Source organism: Cloeon dipterum, chromosome X (genome assembly GCF_949628265.1).
Source record: "Cloeon dipterum chromosome X, ieCloDipt1.1, whole genome shotgun sequence".
NCBI lineage: Eukaryota > Metazoa > Arthropoda > Insecta > Ephemeroptera > Baetidae > Cloeon > Cloeon dipterum.
Window position 1 is genome coordinate 10,691,104 of NC_088790.1, and position 19,012 is coordinate 10,710,115.

At 37.8% G+C, this 19,012-nt stretch overlaps 2 protein-coding genes across 5 annotated transcripts; both read right to left on the reverse strand.

Moving 5' to 3' along the window:
* Window positions 1–14: 14 nt before the first annotated feature.
* Window positions 15–10,233, reverse strand: Psa (puromycin-sensitive aminopeptidase). 3 transcript variants are annotated; one of them, XM_065493177.1, is made up of 14 exons: window positions 10,099–10,233; window positions 9,420–9,561; window positions 9,121–9,359; window positions 5,257–5,407; window positions 5,074–5,197; window positions 3,314–3,478; window positions 3,111–3,259; window positions 2,653–2,922; window positions 2,362–2,596; window positions 1,450–1,947; window positions 1,086–1,285; window positions 917–1,024; window positions 742–864; window positions 15–624 (listed from the first exon to the last, which is right to left on the reverse strand). In XM_065493177.1, exons 2-14 carry the CDS (start codon window positions 9,546–9,548, stop codon window positions 379–381), a joined length of 2,637 nt encoding a protein of 878 aa, XP_065349249.1. In that variant the 5' UTR covers window positions 9,549–9,561; window positions 10,099–10,233; the 3' UTR covers window positions 15–378. The 3 variants fall into 3 exon arrangements, with proteins under 3 accessions (XP_065349249.1, XP_065349250.1, XP_065349248.1); XM_065493178.1 differs by lacking the exons at window positions 5,257–5,407; window positions 10,099–10,233 and adding exons at window positions 8,914–9,064; window positions 9,886–10,063; XM_065493176.1 differs by lacking the exon at window positions 10,099–10,233 and adding an exon at window positions 9,886–10,061.
* Window positions 10,234–15,364: 5,131 nt separating this feature from the next.
* On the reverse strand, window positions 15,365–18,868 carry l(3)04053 (lethal (3) 04053). Of its 2 annotated transcripts, none has more exons than XM_065493751.1 (6): window positions 18,601–18,868; window positions 17,971–18,416; window positions 17,516–17,671; window positions 17,324–17,461; window positions 17,136–17,269; window positions 15,365–15,932 (listed from the first exon to the last, which is right to left on the reverse strand). In XM_065493751.1, exons 1-6 carry the CDS (start codon window positions 18,785–18,787, stop codon window positions 15,791–15,793), a joined length of 1,203 nt encoding a protein of 400 aa, XP_065349823.1. In that variant the 5' UTR covers window positions 18,788–18,868; the 3' UTR covers window positions 15,365–15,790. The 2 variants fall into 2 exon arrangements, with proteins under 2 accessions (XP_065349823.1, XP_065349824.1); XM_065493752.1 differs by having other exon boundaries at window positions 17,516–17,659; window positions 18,601–18,866.
* Window positions 18,869–19,012: the final 144 nt, after the last annotated feature.

Genomic DNA, 19,012 nt, shown 5'->3' on the forward strand with positions numbered 1-19,012 from the left:
CAAAAAAAAAAGGATTTTTGTAGTGGTTTAACTTGTTTTATTTGTATGTTTGACGACATAATCAAAATTGAACTAAGAAAAGATTGGGCGCCGCGGTGAATACATCATAAAATATGAACAAAATTAATCGACTTGAGTTAATCGTAAAAACTTTAAATCTAAAATATATACATATTTTTATAAAGAAATATACCAAAAAAGGTTGCGCTGCTGCCAAACACAACATGCTTAGGTTTGGCATTGAAAAGCTGAGTGATTATGTCTCGACGCTAAATGACAATCAAAAAATGTCTTACTGTAATGGTTTTATAGTTGGTTCTTCAAATTTGAAATTTTTGGTATCGTCGCCACACGAGACTGCACATACGGTCGCGTTAACTACATTTTGTTGGTGGCACGGTTGGCAATCCTAGCAAGTTCCTCGCTCAGCCATTCAGCAATCATGGCACGGTCCCTGCTCAGCCATGCGGCGTTCAGACGGGCGGTCTCCAAACCCATCCGAATGTTGCGCTTGACGCCGCTGATTGGTTTATCAGCGAAAAATTTATCCGCCTCATCAGCTGCTTCCACCGAGGCGAATTTCTCTGTCACTTTTCTAACCAGCATTGTGATCAACCATACACCCTGCAATCAAACACAGTTAAGAGTTTCAACCCAACAAATTAGTGATCAAATTACAAAACAGCTCTAACCAAAACATCAATTATAATCTAAATCAATACATCTTAAACAAGGCGTTACCCCAAATTTGTCCAGGAACATTTGCCAATGCTTGGTAAGATAAGCCCAAGTAAGATTTAGGCCTTCTTTGGAAAATGCAATAAAGCTGATGACATAAATAGTGTCTTGCTTCCTCACATCGTCCTATTAAATTCAAAATTAAACTTAGTCAAGGAAATGTAAATTCAACACTCACAGACATAGCAAAATCAAGAGCTTTTTGGAGCAACTCTGGGTCCTTCATGTATCCCATCGCAAAGGAAATCCTGTGCTTCTCCTCGTGCAGATCGGCACTGCGGTGCATCTGTAAATAGTAAAGTGAACCAATATACTTGTTGAAAAAGATAATTAGTGGGTTTCCATACTTTGACAATTTCCTCAAATAAGGAGGCATCTGCATCAATGAAGACAGCCCTATAAACTGGAAGTCTTAGGTCAGCGGGCAAAATTTTCGTTCCATTGCGATGCGCTTCAAATCTAGTCTTGGCCTCTTTGATTGTTTTTTCATCCTCACATTCTACAAGAGCTTCAATAATGCGGGCTCTCAGCAGAGTGTCCATGTGGCCTGAAAATTGAAATAATTCAAAAGTTCGGAACGCGTCAGTCAGTTCACAGGTTACGCAAGAGGATTTATAATTTTTTTAAATAAAGTTTTGACCTATATGAAAAATTCAGTGAAATTAATACGGCTTCCTGAATAATGTGTAACCTAAAATCATTGTTGCTTACTCTCATTTTCAATTGCATCCCAGCCAAGTTTCTCCGATATTTTGCGTAGTATGCTTCTGGCGTAAGCTAAGAATGGCATTTTGCATTCGTCAGCGTAGTTGAACAGAGAGTTCAGTTTGGTTATCCAGCTGCACAAGTTTTTCCAGACTGTACAGTCGTCCTCGTATTCAGCGTACGTGCTCATCAGCTTAAGGCCTTCGGTCGAGGCCATGTGTCCAGCCTGCACCAGAGAGAAGACGTCGTCCAGTATGCCAAGACGGTCCAGAGGAGGCAGCTGCTTCGACGTGATAGCGGGAATCATCTGATTGATGATTTCGATAGGGTAGAATGTGCGGTAGAATCCAAACGTTCCCGTGTTGACCTTGACAAAGTCGCCATCATTGATGTTGTCGATCGTTACGATCTGAGTCGGGCCACTGAGCACAAAATTATGCGAATCTTTCGTTGGGTCTGCTGAGGTGCTCAATGAAATTGGCACCATCCACATGGATGGGTCGTCTGCAATTGTGAATGATTTTTAAAATTAACTCCTGAATTAGCATTAAGAAAATCCTCGGCATAAATTTATAATGTCGAGTTGGACGTGGTGAAACTGAATGAACTGACGATGCGAAACGCGAATGGTTATGTCAAGGAATCTTTAATGCACATCCACGCTAACACGAAAGTCGACTTTCAGAGGGGAAGTTATCCAACCTTATTAACCAAAAAACCTGTCTTGAAATAATATATTCATTTAATTCTGGGTGGTACTTTTCGCAACTAAATCATGCGCGCAGCAGAAAATTCCAGCAAATTAAAAAAATATATTAAAAAGATATTACTATTTTTTCACTTATCTCTTGTTTATCCAGATCTTTTTCTTTAGGATCGTGACTTATTTAATTTCATCCGAACTTTAATTCCACTCACCTTTCATATCCGCACTTGCGCAGAACCGCTTTTGCGACAGGGTCAGTTCCCTGGAGTTGCCAATCTGCTTTGACGAAACTGTAATAAGAGGGAAGCCCATTTTGTTAGTCCATGTTGACATAACTTCCTTCACTGGCTTTTCGCTGGAGTCCTGTAAGGCAGCCCAGAGATCTTCAGTCTCAGCATTTCCATACTCGTGTTTGGTTAAGTACGATTTCATTCCCTTTCTGAAGGCCTGAGTGAAATAATATTTATTAAACCAACCCCTATCACGAAAGATTAGCAGCAAACCTCGTCCCCGATGAATTTGTGCAACATGCGAAGTATAGAGGCACCCTTGTTGTATGAGATATCATCAAAGATTTCATCAATCTCAGAAGGATGGCAGATTGGAACTTCGATAGCATGCGAGTTCCTTAAAGCATCGTCCTGGAGTCCGACAATGACTGATTTTGTGACAAACTGATTCAAGATCTCATATTCCGGAAACATGTCGTTCACACACATAGATTCCACAAAAGTGGCATATCCTTCATTCAGCCACAGGTGAGTCCACCATTCCTGTGATACAATTAGAGCTACTTAAAATCACCAAAATCACGATAACCTTTATAAAGTTCAATTTATCTAGACTTTCAGGTATTTCAGTCGTTATTTTTTCTTGTTGTCACCTCAGTAAAGATAAAATTGAAGTCTGCCCATTTAATGAAAATGGCGAGAAAAAATTTAGGAATAAATCAATACTTTACCATAGTGACAAGGTTGCCGAACCACTGGTGAGCAAGCTCATGTCCGACCGTGTGAGCAATTTTCTGTTTACGGTCTGTAGTTGTGTTGTCAGGATCTACAAGCAGGCATAATTCCCTGTACGTGACCAGTCCCCAATTCTCCATGGCACCTGCGAATTTAAACTACTAGAAACGCGCTAACTCGCCAATAAAGACTAGCCTACCAGCAGCGAAGTCTGGAATGGCAACCAGGTCGATTTTAGGCAGGGGGTATTTGACTTCGAAGTAGTCTGTGTAGTATGGCAGCACTTCGGTGGCCACTTGCAGAGCGAACTTCCCTTGCTCTTTCTTGCCGACGGGCGTGTACACTCGAACTTTGATTCCGTCTCCTAAAAAAGACAAAGATGAGTTATGAGCTAAAAACTAGTCATTTCGGATAGAATTCTAGAGAAAAAAATACTAAGGGCGTCTTATGGTGATTCCAATGATAAAAAATGAAAATTTTGTCCAAACATGAAAAAAGTCAGTACGACTCTCCTTGATGAGACTAATTGATCGAATTTATTTTTAAGTTCTTACAAAAACATCGATTTTTAACAATTTTTATGCATGGGACAAATTAACAGCTTGTAGCTCCATCGTGAAACGTAACTATTTTGAAATATTATTATTTTGTGATTAACAGTTAAGCAGTTTAGCAATATTTTGGATTGAAACAATATTTTATGAAATATAATACTAAATGTTAATAACTTTTTAATAAAAATTACCGTTGAATTTACATAATAGAAAATGTATAGGTGAAAAAAATGGAAAAAATATTCAGCATTAAAAATATGCACGCTATCTTTAAATGTTTTAAAATGTGTTATTATGTGATGCGCTTTAAATTCTTTTAAGTAAAATTGGTCAGATCTTTGAGAATTTCGGAATTTAATAAAACACCCATCAATAGGTTCGTCTCGTCAAAGAGAATCTTTACTAAAACTCTTCACGGTTGAACTAATATTGTAATTGTTTGAAATGATTTTTAAGTTTAAAACATTTGTCCAGGCCGTAACTGAAAAATATTAGATAGAAAATGTAGGACTGCAAATCTCTGGTCCATGTAAAAATCACAAAAGAGAACACGTTTACTGCAAAAATAATTGTTAGAGGTGGAACAAACCAAGAGATCCCTTGGGAAGTGATCAGCTAACAAAATTTTCCACTAATGTTTTTTTTCAGTTAAGAAATTAAAATCTAATTTAAGAGTAGTCACTATCCTAGATTTAATTTTATCCTTGGATATTAGTGCAGGCTTTAACTTACAATTAATGCGCATCCTTAAAAATCTAAGAGCGAAAGCAGTTTTCCTCGATTTTTACTTGCATATGAATTTAAGTTGCAAATATTTTTTTTATCCCTGTCGAAGGACCGGGAAGGGCGCGCACTGCACTAGTACGAATGCTGAAACCCGGGTCACAATAACGCCGCGAACGGATAACATGGGCGCAACAGGCCGTACAGGGACCCAGCCCACTGAAGAGCCACTTGCTTCCGCACCGAGGACTGCATTGAAACGCTAGACATTCGTCCCGTGAAGCCAAATCACGCATGCTGGAAAGGTGCAAACCAGCAAGTAGCGAGTCGGCGCAGGTGTGCCTCCCAGCCCGTTGAGCAATTTGAGCATTTCGAGTCACTAAACTAACCACTTTTTGCCATCTCGTAGCCAGTATTAGATCTCCGAACTACTCAAATACCTCCCATTGCTTGTTTATTAATTTATTTCATTATAACCAACTTTAAGTAATTTTAAGTCTGAGTTTTATTTTAAAAGTTTCACAATCATGTGCGAAAATATTAAGGAAACCCAAGCTTGGCCACTATTTAAAATCAAATTAAATTTTAATTCATTAAATATATTTCAAGAACCAAAAATTATATTTCAATATTCTTTTAATATTATTTCACTACCCAAACCTAACAAACATAATTATCTCACTTGTTGTATCCTCAATGAAATCGAAGTCGCCAACGACTACAGCCACCAGGTACGTGGACATTATGGGCGTCCTTTCAAACTTCAACAGACGCTCATTTCCCCGCACCTCTTCGGACGCGACTGGCTGCAAAATTTTTCGCAAGTGAGAGTCTGTTCACAGGCAAATCGACAGGAGAGGCTCACCATATTAGAAAGCGCGACCCTGTCATGAGGCACGCACAGCGAAATGTCAAAAGTGGCTTTAACTGCCGGCTCGTCCCAGCAAGGGAAACACCTCCGCGCGTCTATCGCCTGAAACTGAGTCACTGCAACATGGCGAGCCTCGCCTGACGGGCTAAAACACGCGACAACCAGAGGGATTAGTCAGGTTTGGTGCACCGGACATTATAATATATAAACTAATGTGCAACCATCCAAAATTCTGATAAAGATTTCGGCTTAAATCAAGACAGTTCCTCTTGGCAAGAAAGGATACAATCATTTTTTGATTTGTTTCGTCAAATTGGGTCTACCATTCAAAATCAGCGCGAAACGGACTTCCAAATTCGAATTTAAAATGATTTCCATGTTTAATCCTATAAGGATTTTTTATACCTTCAGTTAGCTAAAATCAAAAAAAAATCTCTCACATCTTTAAAAGCTTCAATTCACTATATTCAAAACCATCTGCCACCTGCCGTTCTGTATGATTTTTCACTCATATTTAATTTAAAAAAGAAAAACTTATTTTTTCAACAATAATCTGGTAAAAATTGGTTACACTAGAAGTGAATGTATGATCACCAAATTGGAAATAGAGCGACCATAAATTAATAAACTGATTAAGCTATTTTTCCAACTCTACTCATTTGCGTGGGAGGATGTGGAATAAGTTTGCCTTAACTGTTTAGGAATTAAAATATGTTAAAATTGAAGATTAATTCTCCAGTTGCAAGGGAAAATTTTCCATTTTATTCAGGAAGTAAGTGTTATTTAAACATTGTAGTGCAATGAGATCAATAACATAATCAATTGAAGCTCTGGTTTGTATTGCAATTTCAGCTAATCCTGAGCCTCGTCAGCAAACCCACAAATCATCCATCACAACTGCGTAAGTGGACAGACAAAAGAATTTTTCTATTGGTCGAGCATGGTTTGTTCTCACTCCTTACCGATCTATACTTTGCAGCATGTACAAAATTCATCTTTAGGACAGCGAGGTGCAGTCCTCTTAAACACTGTTCAACACAAAACATAACTCGAAGCGTAAAGGCGGATTTTTTGCCCTGGTTGCCCCATACACATAGATTTCACAGTCAGATACTTAAGATATTTTCATGTATCATGAAAGGAATATATATTTAAAGTAATGCATGATTTTTCAACTTCATAAAATCATATTTAACCGATTTATCAACATTTTTTTTTTAATTTTTGAAATACAATAATAATAATTTATGCTAACGTGAAAAATGAGGACATCGCTAATGAATACAACTATAACAGCTTTATAAAAGTTAGATTTATAGGTCAATAGTGGTAATTTAGCGTGTGAATTTTGGCCTACAATGACACAAATAAAATGAGTCACTCAGAACGCCCGTATTTCTTGATCTAGGAGATACAAAATGCTTGTTTTTTTCAATTAATGGATAATTAATTTAATGACTTATATCCACGTTAATTTACATACCGTTTGATAGAATTTGTCGACATCGCCATATCTTTTCAAATAATTAAGCAAGATTGGAATTGCGGTGTGTTTGGCTGTCGCTTCGCTATGCAACAAGTGCGGAGCTACATTAAAAGTTGAATAAACTCTTTTTTCCCTTTGAGAAAATAAATATCATAACTTGAAAAATTGACAAAGCGAATACCGATTGGCTTTGAAATACCTTTGAAATACGGATTTCTTTGAAATACAATATGGTGGTCTCTCATTTCATCATTTGCCAGCCAAAGGTTCCCCTGAAAAGTTGAGGTTTGACAAGCCAAGCCCATTGTAAATGAAAACGCTCCAGTGGAAAAGTAGTAAACAAGTTAAGGATAATATATATTATATCTTCACTATTGTGACAAAGATGATGCAGGTACAAAACGCTTGGCAGAACAAAAATCCTGTTTGAGCAGGATGTTTGTGCCATTGTGCCGCCCTTTACTTCTAAAACCGTATCGAGAAATACGCATTACTTAGCAGTGAGTATGTTTGTAAATTTTTAAGAATTGCTGCAGAGGAAAAAGCAGAGTCAATCAGAAGGGTTTGTGAACGACCCACGCTCGCTCAATATAAAATATTCTTTGGTCAGTCCATGTGCATGAGCAGTTGTGAAATACGATTGGTGGGTTTTATATTGCCAGGTTGTCTGACAATCAGGCTTGGAATTAGACGAAAGTGCAAAAATATTAATCAGTGCTCCAATTGATTAATTTTTCTCCTTGAACTGTTTTATTTTTTACTGCCTGGCTGTACAAAAATGTATTATCAATTTTATTTTAAAACTTCAGGAATTTTGTTTTATATAAATGAAACCAGGCTTCATCCTTGTTGTTAAAAAGAATTCATCGTTTTTAATCCTCGACCAGTTTGAACGTCATCCAATAAGTCCTAATCATGAGTTTTAAATAACAATCATATACAACAATACAATAATGCCACATCTAAAATTACAAAAATCCGACACAAAAATGTAAACACTTCTTTACAAGTGTCACCAACCTATTCATGAGGAAGTTGAGGCTTGCTCCAAAGACCAAATCGTCCTTGTCCCGGCAAAATTGCGTAACTTTCAACAACCAAACGCGAATATCCTTGTTGCAAGAAAAGGTCAACAATCAATTCGACAGTTAAAATTTGGGTGTTTGTTGAACGTTGCGCAATTTTGCCGGGACCAGGACGAAATGAAAAAATTATATGTTCACCACGTCCTTAAATATACGCGCACAACACATTTGGTAGGGGACTTTTTGTTCCGTGAGCTAAAATTTCCTCTTGCTGCGCGTAAAAAATCCTTTTAAATACCACAAAGTAGGTGGCTTGGGCTGCTGACTACATTTACCAAGCATCCCATTCCCCCCGCCTCCAAAACTACCCTCTTCCCCAAATTATTTTCCTGCTTCAACAATTTGGGGTAGAGGGTAGTAGCAGAGCCACCTACTTTGTGGTATTAGGAAGGATTTTTTACACGCTGAAAGAGGAAGTTTTAGCTCACGGAACAAAAAGGTCCCCTACCAACTGTGATGTGCGCGTATATTCAAGAATTTTTACATTTGCTCTTTGGAAAAAGCCTCAACTACCTCATGATAGGTTAGTGATATTTGTAAAGAAGTGTGTTTGGAATTTTTGTGTTGGATTTATGTAATTTTAGATGTGGCATTATTGTATTGTTGTATATGATTGTAATTCAAAACTCATGATTAGTACGCATTGGATGACGTCGTAACTGGTCGAGGATTAAAAACAACGAATTCTTTTTAACAACAAGGATGAAGCCTGGTTTCATTTATATAAAACATGGAAACAAACTCGAGTTGTCACCTCTACCAAAATTTTAGGAATTTTGATTTAACTTCTTTTTCGTAATTAATCAGCCAAGGCAACATTCAACAACTCGCCGCGCGAACAGATGAAATTTTAGTATTTCGATATAGTTCCCTAAAGTTTTAAAAAATCCATAAAATCAGAATAAACGGTTTATATGAAATCCTAAAAATTTTCCTAATATTTCCTGATTTCCAAACTGAGGGAGTTAATTATTAAATGCAAAAGTCTAGCAACAACGAAACAATCCCAATTTTCGAAAATTTGATTGCACATGGGAAAAGAGGGAATGGGAGGGCGGTGCACCAAAGAGAGGTGCTCACCATATTTGATAGGATTGTCGGAGCGTCAGACAAAACCGAAATGGAGAAGGTGGCTTTAGTGGAGGGTTCGTCAAAGCAAGGGAACATCCGACGAGCACTTGTTGGGCACAAGAACGTCACTGCTGCTGAGGTATGCTTTAAATTTTCGCACCTGATACTTGTGGTTTAGAAAGAAATTCAACAAGCAAAGTAGCAAAAATATACAACCTGGTGTATTTGCTGCGATAGAAGCCCCTCATATTATCGTGGAGCTCTCCAGAAAAAGAGAAAAACAGCTTGCCCAAGCAGGGTTCTATAGGCGTTGCAAACGACAGGATAGCCGTCTCCTCCTCGACACACAGCGTGACCTTGGCGGGGGTCGCTATCCCACCTTTGGGGGTGAATGCCACCGACTTGAGGTTCAGTTCCATCGCATTTACTACGATTTCTGTTGTAGCTGTCAAAACCTGTGAAGGAAGAGGAAAAATGTTGGAACGTCAAGCACAGCACGGACGCATTGCCTATACCTTAACGTGGATTTCAGTCTCGCCGTCGAAGGTAAAGTTATTCAGGTCGGGTTTGAGATATAACACATAGTGTTCTGGTTTAACTGTTTTCGGCAGTCTTTCAAAAGGCTTTTTCTCGTTGTCAGACATAGTGGCGACGCAGCTGAAAAAAAATCATTCATTCGTCACATGAATGCAATTACAGGGAAGTGATTAAATATGTAGTCAAACAAACAAAACATCACTTAAATCGTTTTGTTTAGTGATTTTCTTTGACATGTTAAAAATTTATCTCCATCAATGTCAAATGAAATGCACAAAATTTTAAAAAAATGTATGGAAATTCTCTCGCCGGCTTGTGTCTCCTCATATTAACTTCAAAACTGGAAAAAACATTGTAGATAGCATACTTCAATTTAGAAAAAGATTTCAATTATGTATTATATTTATGTAGTTGTTGCGGGAGACTGTTTGCTTAAAATCTTACCGGCCAAAAATATGTTGTTTTGTTAAACGCAGTGCGTGACCTAGAAAAATACATATAACGGGATCTTGAGGGATACACAATACTCAGCTTGGGTTTTGAAATTTCTCACGGTAAAGCTCACAAATAGACGACAAACAAGATTCATATAACCCGATAATATGTATACATAGTTCTCGCGAGCACAACGAATCGTTATAGACGCGGTATCTACACCTGCTTTCTTATCGGCTTTCTTGCTCTTCGCACACACAGATGATTTGCGGAAAGTTGTTTAGTTATTTGAATAACGGAGGTGCGTTTGCGTTCTCACAAGGCCGAATCGAAATACCACACAGACACAGGTTTTACTTGTGTCACGGTGCGGCGGCGCACTCCCACTTTTAAAAAAGGCGCGAAACGCTCTGAAATATTTGCAACTTTTTACGTCAATCGCGTCAATCTTATATTGGCTGTGGATGTGACAAAAAATTTCACGGGTTGGAATTATATAGGATTTAAAGACAAGAAGGAGAGCATATTAATAAAATTTTAGGATTCCGACAGTGCTTTACCTCCTGGTTCGTCGCTTTGGATTTCTGATCTGTTTGTCGGATCCTAATCTTATTATCCTAATAAGAAAAGAATATATGGTACGAGTTTTAACGTTTTTAAAATAAACCTTTTTCATACATACCTTTAAAGTTGTTTAAACTGTAAAACTGTGAGAGGGTGCGACTTTCAAGTCTTGGCAAGCTGCGGCAGTGATTGCGTTGAAGCGAGCGAAGAGTGAGGCGTGAGGCATGCAGGCAAAGGCATGGAATGTATAAGAGGTAAGAGGAATAAGAGAGGGATAAACCGACCTGTGTAACGCGCAGGCGCTTCGGAGGGTTGTTTACCCCTGTGGCTTGCATAGGCTCTTTTGAAAGGATGGTGGGGACAAAAGAATCCCTCTCAATGCCGCTCCCGCAGTTCCCGCACTTCCTATCCCAAACTACTAAACCAGCTATGCTTGAGGGACCAATTGTCAGGTGAATATCCATTATTCTCACCCCTCAATGTCCAACAATGACCCACCACACGCAAACATTTTAAGCTTCGATTTGTGTAGCGCAAAGGAAAATGCAGCGCTCCATAATTTCAAAATTGTTTCAATATCCAGATTCGATATAAATTTTTGTATTTTAATGCTTTTTATTTATGAAGGTTTACTGTGATTAGTTCTTTGACCTCCGCATATTAATATAACGGAAATTATTTTGTTTGGGGCACACGTTCTACCAAGAAAATCTATCACGCTCCTATTCTTCATTTTCTTAAAAAAATTCTTTTCTGCAATGGCCTCACATGTTTCTTTTTTTATAAAACCTTTTATGCAACGTTTCAGTGACCTGATCACTTTGTACATGTGCCTTTTTACTCTTTTTGATATATGTAAATGACATAGCAGAGAAATAAACTATTAAATAAATAAATATAAGGTCAACCCCCACACCAAACAGTACTGCGATACAGTCATGTCTTATTCTAGAGCAAGAATAAGATAATCGATAATCGCAAGCAAAGCGGATCCTGCCATTGCTAAATTTTGAATGGGTTCGAAATTTGAACTATTTTATGTTTGATGGTTATTTTATATGATCGTGTTTTTCTTCTTCTGCACTTAGATTTTTTCACTTTTTACTGATAGGAATAGTTTGTAATATATGCTATTTTATAGCAAGTATAAAATAAATATCGCTATAAATAGTGCAATAAAATAGGTAATTAAATCGAAGGAAACCCAATAATAAATGAACTCAATACTTGTGCAATGATAAATTCTCCTTGGGTGACCAGGGATATATATAAACACCAGCTTTGACAGCTAAAAGAAATTCATTTATCTTGAAATATAAATAAGACCGTGAGAAGCGGTCCCTCTCTGTATGATGTCCAGATGTGTTTTTTTCTAAGGAAACTATTATTGTGTACGACTAGGATAAGCAAATTCGACATTCGACATGCACATGTGTGTGCTTAGAATAATAACAAAATGTAGGTTTATGACAAGGGCGAGAGTGTTCGACCTTTTTGACAAGACGTTGTTTCTGTAAACAATGCTATTCGAAGGGTTAAAGAGGAATGATACTGGAAAAGCCTGGAAAATGCTTGTTGCCAATGCATTAATTCGTCCCTAAGGAGCGCTGTAATTTTTTGAGAAAATTGGCTGGAAAGTTACCGTGCTTTTCAAATGGCAATGGCTGTCTCCTTACTTGAAATCCGATTTAATTTCAAAACCAAGAGTTTGCCCAATAAGTGGCATACACCGTTGAACAGATCTCGACGAAAGGAATCAGAATATGCCAAGAAAATATGTTCGAGCACTGTAAATTTTGGAGAAAATTGGCAAAATTTGTATTTGTATTGTAGGAAGGTCATTTTTTTATTATTGCAAATTGTTGAACAAATTGTTTATCGGTCAATTGTTTAAGGCATCCAACAATTTAAATAATTTTTAATTGTTGCCCAGTATCATTCCACTTTAATTGAGGGAACAATTGGAATATAACATTTGACTTGGGTCCCTTCCAGCAGTAAAGAATAAATGATACTGTAAAAAATTTAGCTTAACAATATCTTATTTAAAATCGGGAATTTTTTATTTTTTCCTGCTTTTGTAGCATCCCCGCTTGTCAAGAAAATGACATGCCTATTATTCCTATGTTCTTGCCTAGACGTTATAACGTCTAGGCAAGAACATCGGAAAATTCAAAATTTGAGCCGAAAAACACCTGTTCATTCAAGCTAAAAATCGTTTAAATCGGCTCAGAAACCGTCTAAAACTTAAAACTATCTATCTTCCCATTTTGCACTAATTATAATAATAACAGTCTAAAAAATAGTAACTATTTTTCGAAAAGACCATCTTTTATTTTCACAGCCCTAAATATTGAGCACTTCTCTTTAAACATTTTTTATGCTTGAACCTCTGCTCACAATAACAGCTTACTCCCCTGTCCATTGAGCTGAACGCTGCGGGAGGTAGAAAGTACCAAAGCTTTAGCCATTCCGAGAAGATCATGTGAAGTTGACCGCCGCGTCTATTATTATACCGGTGGCCTTATGCGGATGCTTGACTTTTGCTAGTGTTCTGCAGAAGCCACTTTTAATAAACCATGCCTCTTGCAACCGCTAAAATTGCGGGAAGTCATTTTACATAGATCACCAACATGCTCAAATCACTTGACAGAGAGTGTAGTAAATGTGAGCATAATTATATGAGGCTTGTTAATTTTGGAAATTATTTCAGCGATCACAATTAATCACTTATCCTTCCAAATACCTGTGTGTTGGACACTTGGGTGGACAATGACTTTTATTTCCAAAGATTGAAAAGCTCTTTGAAAACTAGTCTCACATCATTTAACTTTCTCTAGCGAACTATTAATTGATTGTCAGTTTAGAGTGACCCACCCACATGCACAATCTCAAAACCCAGCTTTCAAGGAAACTCATTTAAGTCTCGACGTTTTAGTTACTGCGGCGGTTCAAATAATTTCGCCAAAAACTAAAATGTTTAAAATCCTAAAAGAGTTTCCCTTTTATAGTATATCCGAGAAATTCAAGACAAGAAATCATCAGCAAAAGCTACATGATGTAAATATAATATTATGCATAAAATGCATACAAAAATCTGTAATACGCTCTCAGGTGAATAAAAGTGAAAATTTGCTGCGTTAAGAACTTTAGTAATGTGTTCTTTTCTAACTACCTGTGTCATCCAAATAAGTGGAATATCGATTGAGGCTTTACATTTTCTTGAGCGGAAGGATATTATTAAGCGGCTCCTATACCATGCAAATAATAGTGCTGTGTAGGAACCTATTTCAATAAATTTTTTGTCATGTTCGGCTGATAAAATGATTTGAGACTTCTTGTCCTCTCTAGTTGGTTTAAGTTAAGACTTTTTCGACATGTCTCAGCTGTGGGTACGTGGAGCAGTGACAGAAATGCGTCTTTTAGTACTGAACGTCTTTTATTCAAGTCTCGTGGTTGAAGTATTAGTAATCAAGACCCGTAGTGCGGGTCTAATAAGAAATAGTTTTTACGGAATTTTCTCGTACCAAATCCCATCCTAGCCGGAGAGAGAATATTATTGTGTTGCGACTGCTGTCGTGCTAGGCTTAAGGTGCAGTGGGGGAGAAGGTGCAGTAAGGGTGCACTGCTTGTCGCACACCTTAATACTGCCACCTGACGATACAGGTTTAATGCAAAACTAGTCATTAGGAAAGTAGTGGCGAGAAGGCGCCACACGGCTTTAACCGACCCTTATTGATGAGGAAATAAATTTTATTAGCAAATCCATTATTTTCATATATTTATAAAATTAGTAATAATTTTTATAAGAAAAGTATACTAAATATTTATTTCCTGCAAATAAGGAATCTTTTATCGAATGAGTTAACCGACGAGGGGTATGACACGCACTGCTTGGTAAAACATAAAAAACTTTTCTCCCTGATACACACTCTATTTTTTTTTATGGTATATAGCATCGTTATATATATAGCACTGCGTGTCGTGCTTTCGAAAAGTTTCTCTTTTCCATAAAGGAGTTTTGTTTTAAGTTTATAAAAACTTGGAAAGCTGTTGCTTCGACAATAAAGGGAACAAAGTGCTCTAACCCGCATAGCCATGAGTGCGTGGGTTCCAACCAACAATAAGGCTTTTAGGAAAAAAGAATTATCCTCTTCGTCATATATATGCACCTATTTGCTGGCAGAGTGTTCCTTTGAAAAGTTTATCCCCTGCTGCTTCAGCATGAATTGCATTATTTGCCCCATTATCTGGTGAATCTACAAAAATTAATTTTACAGCAAATATAGCTGTGCATGCATATCATCTTCTTTGAAAAATTTGTAATAATTTTAGATGACTATTGTTAAAATGTTAGAATTTATATTCCTATGTTGATTCTCCCCACTACTTGGTACTGGAAATGTGGAAACTTCTAAGATGTATTGGTACGTTCTAGAATCTCCACGCTTGTTCTGCACTATACACCGAACTTTCCAGAACATTTGAGTGCGATTTTTCTCTTTCCAAAATAGACTTAAAATAATTATTAGAATTAAGTTAACAAATTAATTTTCCAATTAATTGATGTGTATTCGATATTAAAAATTATGGCAATAAAGACAAACCTAAAAATATACCCCAATTGATTATTCACAGTAATGAATATAGTTCAAATAAACAACAAATTGTGAAGTGAAAATCGAGCACTTGATTTCAGGACCTCCTATGTTGTTTTCAAAGAATTCCTTTGTCGAGTTTTATTATGTTTGACTATAGCTCATACATTCCTATGAATAAAAAGCGCGCCACAAGGAGCCGAAACATAATGGAGAGTAATAAAATCACTATATCTTTCAATCAACTACTCCGGTTATTTCATCAGCAGAAAGGACCAAAATTCAACTCATTGTCATGTTTTTCTTGAAAAATGAAAATTCGCATGGAAATATAGTCAGTGGAACAATTTTATTTGTTTGCACAAGCAGCATTTAAATGTATATCTGGTTTAATATTGCCCTTATAAATATGATGTAGAAGGCTACATGGTAATTGGTGGAGAAACAAGAGTTGAAAATAATAAACTTCACATTACACATGCAGATAAAATAATTTAGTCCTTTCAAGTATGTACTTCAATTTGGCACAATCCGGGCTCCCTCTCGCAAGGAGAGCATTTTAAAGTTAAAAGAGCGCTCGCACTTAAGTCACTTCGCTCGCTCAGTGTCCATCACTCAAACTCTCACAAGGAATGTCAAAATACTTCCAATCCTTACAAAAAGTCCTATTGCATTATCATTTAATTATCACACAATCACATTAAAACAATTGCTACTAAAAAATAATTTGCTTCTGTGCATAGCAGCTGAAGTTAGAGGGCAGGCCCTGCTCTGTCCTCGTGGTCAAAGTCGTGGTGGGGGGATTGTCTGGGGGGTGAGTGCATCTGGCCCGATGGACCCTGGTCCAGGGCTGACGCAAGGATGCGAAGGTCTTCCACTCCCTGCAGAAGGGTTCTGAAGGAAAAAATATGATCCGCTTTTATAAGTGACAAAAAATTGGTTATTCTAATGTACCTGTTTATTAATATAGCCCAGCAGAACTATTATAAATAATATAACTTTGAAACTAATACATCGAGGTTGGGATTTTTTCCATGGGTCGGACAAACAATAAGCATTGTTGGTCTGTTTCCTTTGCAATGCAGGAGTTAATATATATTTAAAATATAACAGGTACAAGAGGATAAGTTTTTTTATGAATCATTTCATTCCTTCATTCTTCTTTTGTCATGACATGTATCATGGGCAGGGGGTAATGAAACGAAACAATTAATGGATAGATTAGGAAATATTAGCCAATTTATCGCGGTTTTCACAAAGATCATTTCTGCTAGAATGGTCATTTTAAAAATATTTTGAATAATTCATGGGGGCTTACTATTTTAGGAATAAAAATTGAGCTGACATATTCATTTTTCCACATGGTGAAACAACGCATGCAGTATTAACATTTTTAAGCTTTCACCAGCCTGTTGGCATTGTTAAAGCGTTCCTAATAATGTTAAGGCAATGGGAGATATTTGAGCATGGATCTGTTTCTGACTGTCATGACTGAATGTCAAAGATGGCAAAAGGAGGTTAATTTAGTGACTTATAAATAATTCTAAAATAGCTCAATGGGTTAGGATTCACTTCTTTCCAGTGGCTTAAGGGACAAATGTCTGGCGTTTCTATCAAAGAACTCAGTACGGGGAGGCGAAAAGATTGATACATTGATCCCAAGCTCGTCTGCGATTACTCGGGGCCCCAGTTATTCGCTTAGATGTGTTACTGTGACTCACACTCAGTAAGCTCATAGCCTACAGGAAGTGTTATGGAAAGTTCTTAAATAAAATTCAAGAAGGGGAAAAAATTAAATGGGGGTTCCGAAAAATTTGAACTATTAAATGGTCTATTTTTTCCATAAAAAAATATTAACAGCTCGAGATAGAGTATACTCAAGATTACAAAGCATTTGGCCAATGAAGTTGGTTTTGGCAAAAAAAAAAGATAATGGCCAATTTAAAGACACAAAGTTTCTTAACTAAAATGTCACAACCCATGGGGTCTGTCCACAAAGCTTTTACAAAAACCGATGAATCCTTATAATGAATACTTTTATTTTACTAATTTTTTTGGCTGCTAGTTAGTTATCAAAAATCAAAAGTTTCAACTGACCTTAGAGATGATTCCGCATTTGTAGCAGCAGTGACCAAATTCTGGGCCAACCTTTGCGTTCTGTGATCAGGTTGACCACCCCCAAAACCCTGTCTAAGACTTGCGTTTTCTCTTCTTAAAGCAGCTAGTTCACTCTGAAAGAGAAAAACGTCGTTATTGGAAATTATCAAAGTTACAATATCATTTACATTAGTTCTACGGAGAATTTCTTCTTTGTGCCTAATTACTTCTTGTTGTCTCTGGAGCTCAGACTCGAGCTGCTCAGCGCGTCTCGTTGATTCTGTTAGTTGCCGTCTGAGAATTCTCTCATTATCAGTCATTCCATTCTGTAAAATTGTGTTTTCATCGTTAAATGATATATAAAAATGCAAAAATTTTACCCTATCATTGTCTTCTACCATGGCAACTGGGCCGTCAGTCTCTCTTCCACTCAAAATTGGTGCGTCGGACAAAAAATCTGGCAATGACTGGTTGACAGAATTGTCCTGGAGATTCATTTCGCCACCTCTCAAATCAAGCGGCGACTGCAAGAAAAAATAGATCAAAACCTCTCAACTGATGCTGACAATAATTTAAATTATTCAATGAAGCTGTCCAAAATACGTGAAAATGGACATTCAATGACTTTGTATACTAAATAAAAAATCCTGTTTTATGTTAAAAATATTCCAAGGGTCAGGTTGATTTAAAACATTGAAGACTGGCTTTGAACCCCTGTGTAAGGCAAAAATTGCAAGATTATTAACGAAACCCCTGAAAAATATCACTGTCAACGGTTCAGTCACAATTTTCACATTTTTAGATTCAGACAAAATGTAAACCAAAATCAGCATACTTGTTGTACTAGGCTATTTCCGAGTCCAAGATCACAGGGCACATTGTCACTTCGCGCCCGGGCAGGTCGGCTGGCGGCCGAGGGCGCCAGGTCGAGGGGTAGGCTACCATTCTGGGGGGCGTCGTCGCTGTTCCTGGCCGTCAGGTCGAACGGCAGCCGACCCCTGCTCTGGCCCAGGGCCATCGCGGCAAAGTCGGGCAGGTTGTCAATGTCAATGTTGTTCTGCAGGTAGCACTGTTCCATCACGAGGTGGTCCTGTACAAAATCCGGCAGGGCAGACGCCAGCTCGGAGGATGCCGCGGGAGGCCTGTTGAACGGTGGTGAATTCTGCTCGTAGTTGTTCCGAGGGTTGTCATACACTTTCGGCCGCGCGCCTGTTGACGAGCTCGGCGCCTGAAGAAAGTGTTTGAAGGAGAGGGAGCTGCTGTCCTCACGTCGAGGCATTTCTGCAAAAGTTTAAGAACGTAGAATTCATTTATTTGGCCTGATTATGATAGAAAAAATTCGGTGACACCGTCACAGCTGTTCAGCAATGCTAAAATTTATTCTGATCAATAAAACATTTTAAAAAAAGTGCGGACATCTGAAGGATCTCTGGTCGGACACAACTCTGTGGGGGGGCGTCTTTACCCGGTGTTGAGTCGTCCCTGCTGCCGCGCCCCCGCCGTTTCTGAGCGTGACCTAGCCCAAGATCTGGCCTGCGGGCACCTGTCGAGCTTGAGGCACCATCGTCATAAGCACCGTCGTCTTCCTCCGAGTCTCTGCGGCGCCGTAAATTTGGATTTTCTTCGTCGTTACTTCCACTTTTGTCGGCCATCGCTGCTTCACTAAAACCTGCACAACTACTGCCAACTTACGAGAACTGTCATAAAACGAAACCCTCGTTAAAGGAAATTTAATTTATTAATTGCTTTTGTTTATTCACGTTTAGTTTTACATTTATTTTAAAAAGATTAATAAAAATGAAAATTAAACCTCGCTTGTTCTTTGAATAGAAATCAAGGTTTTTGTGGAAAGTTGAGCATAGAGAAAGAAAAGAGAG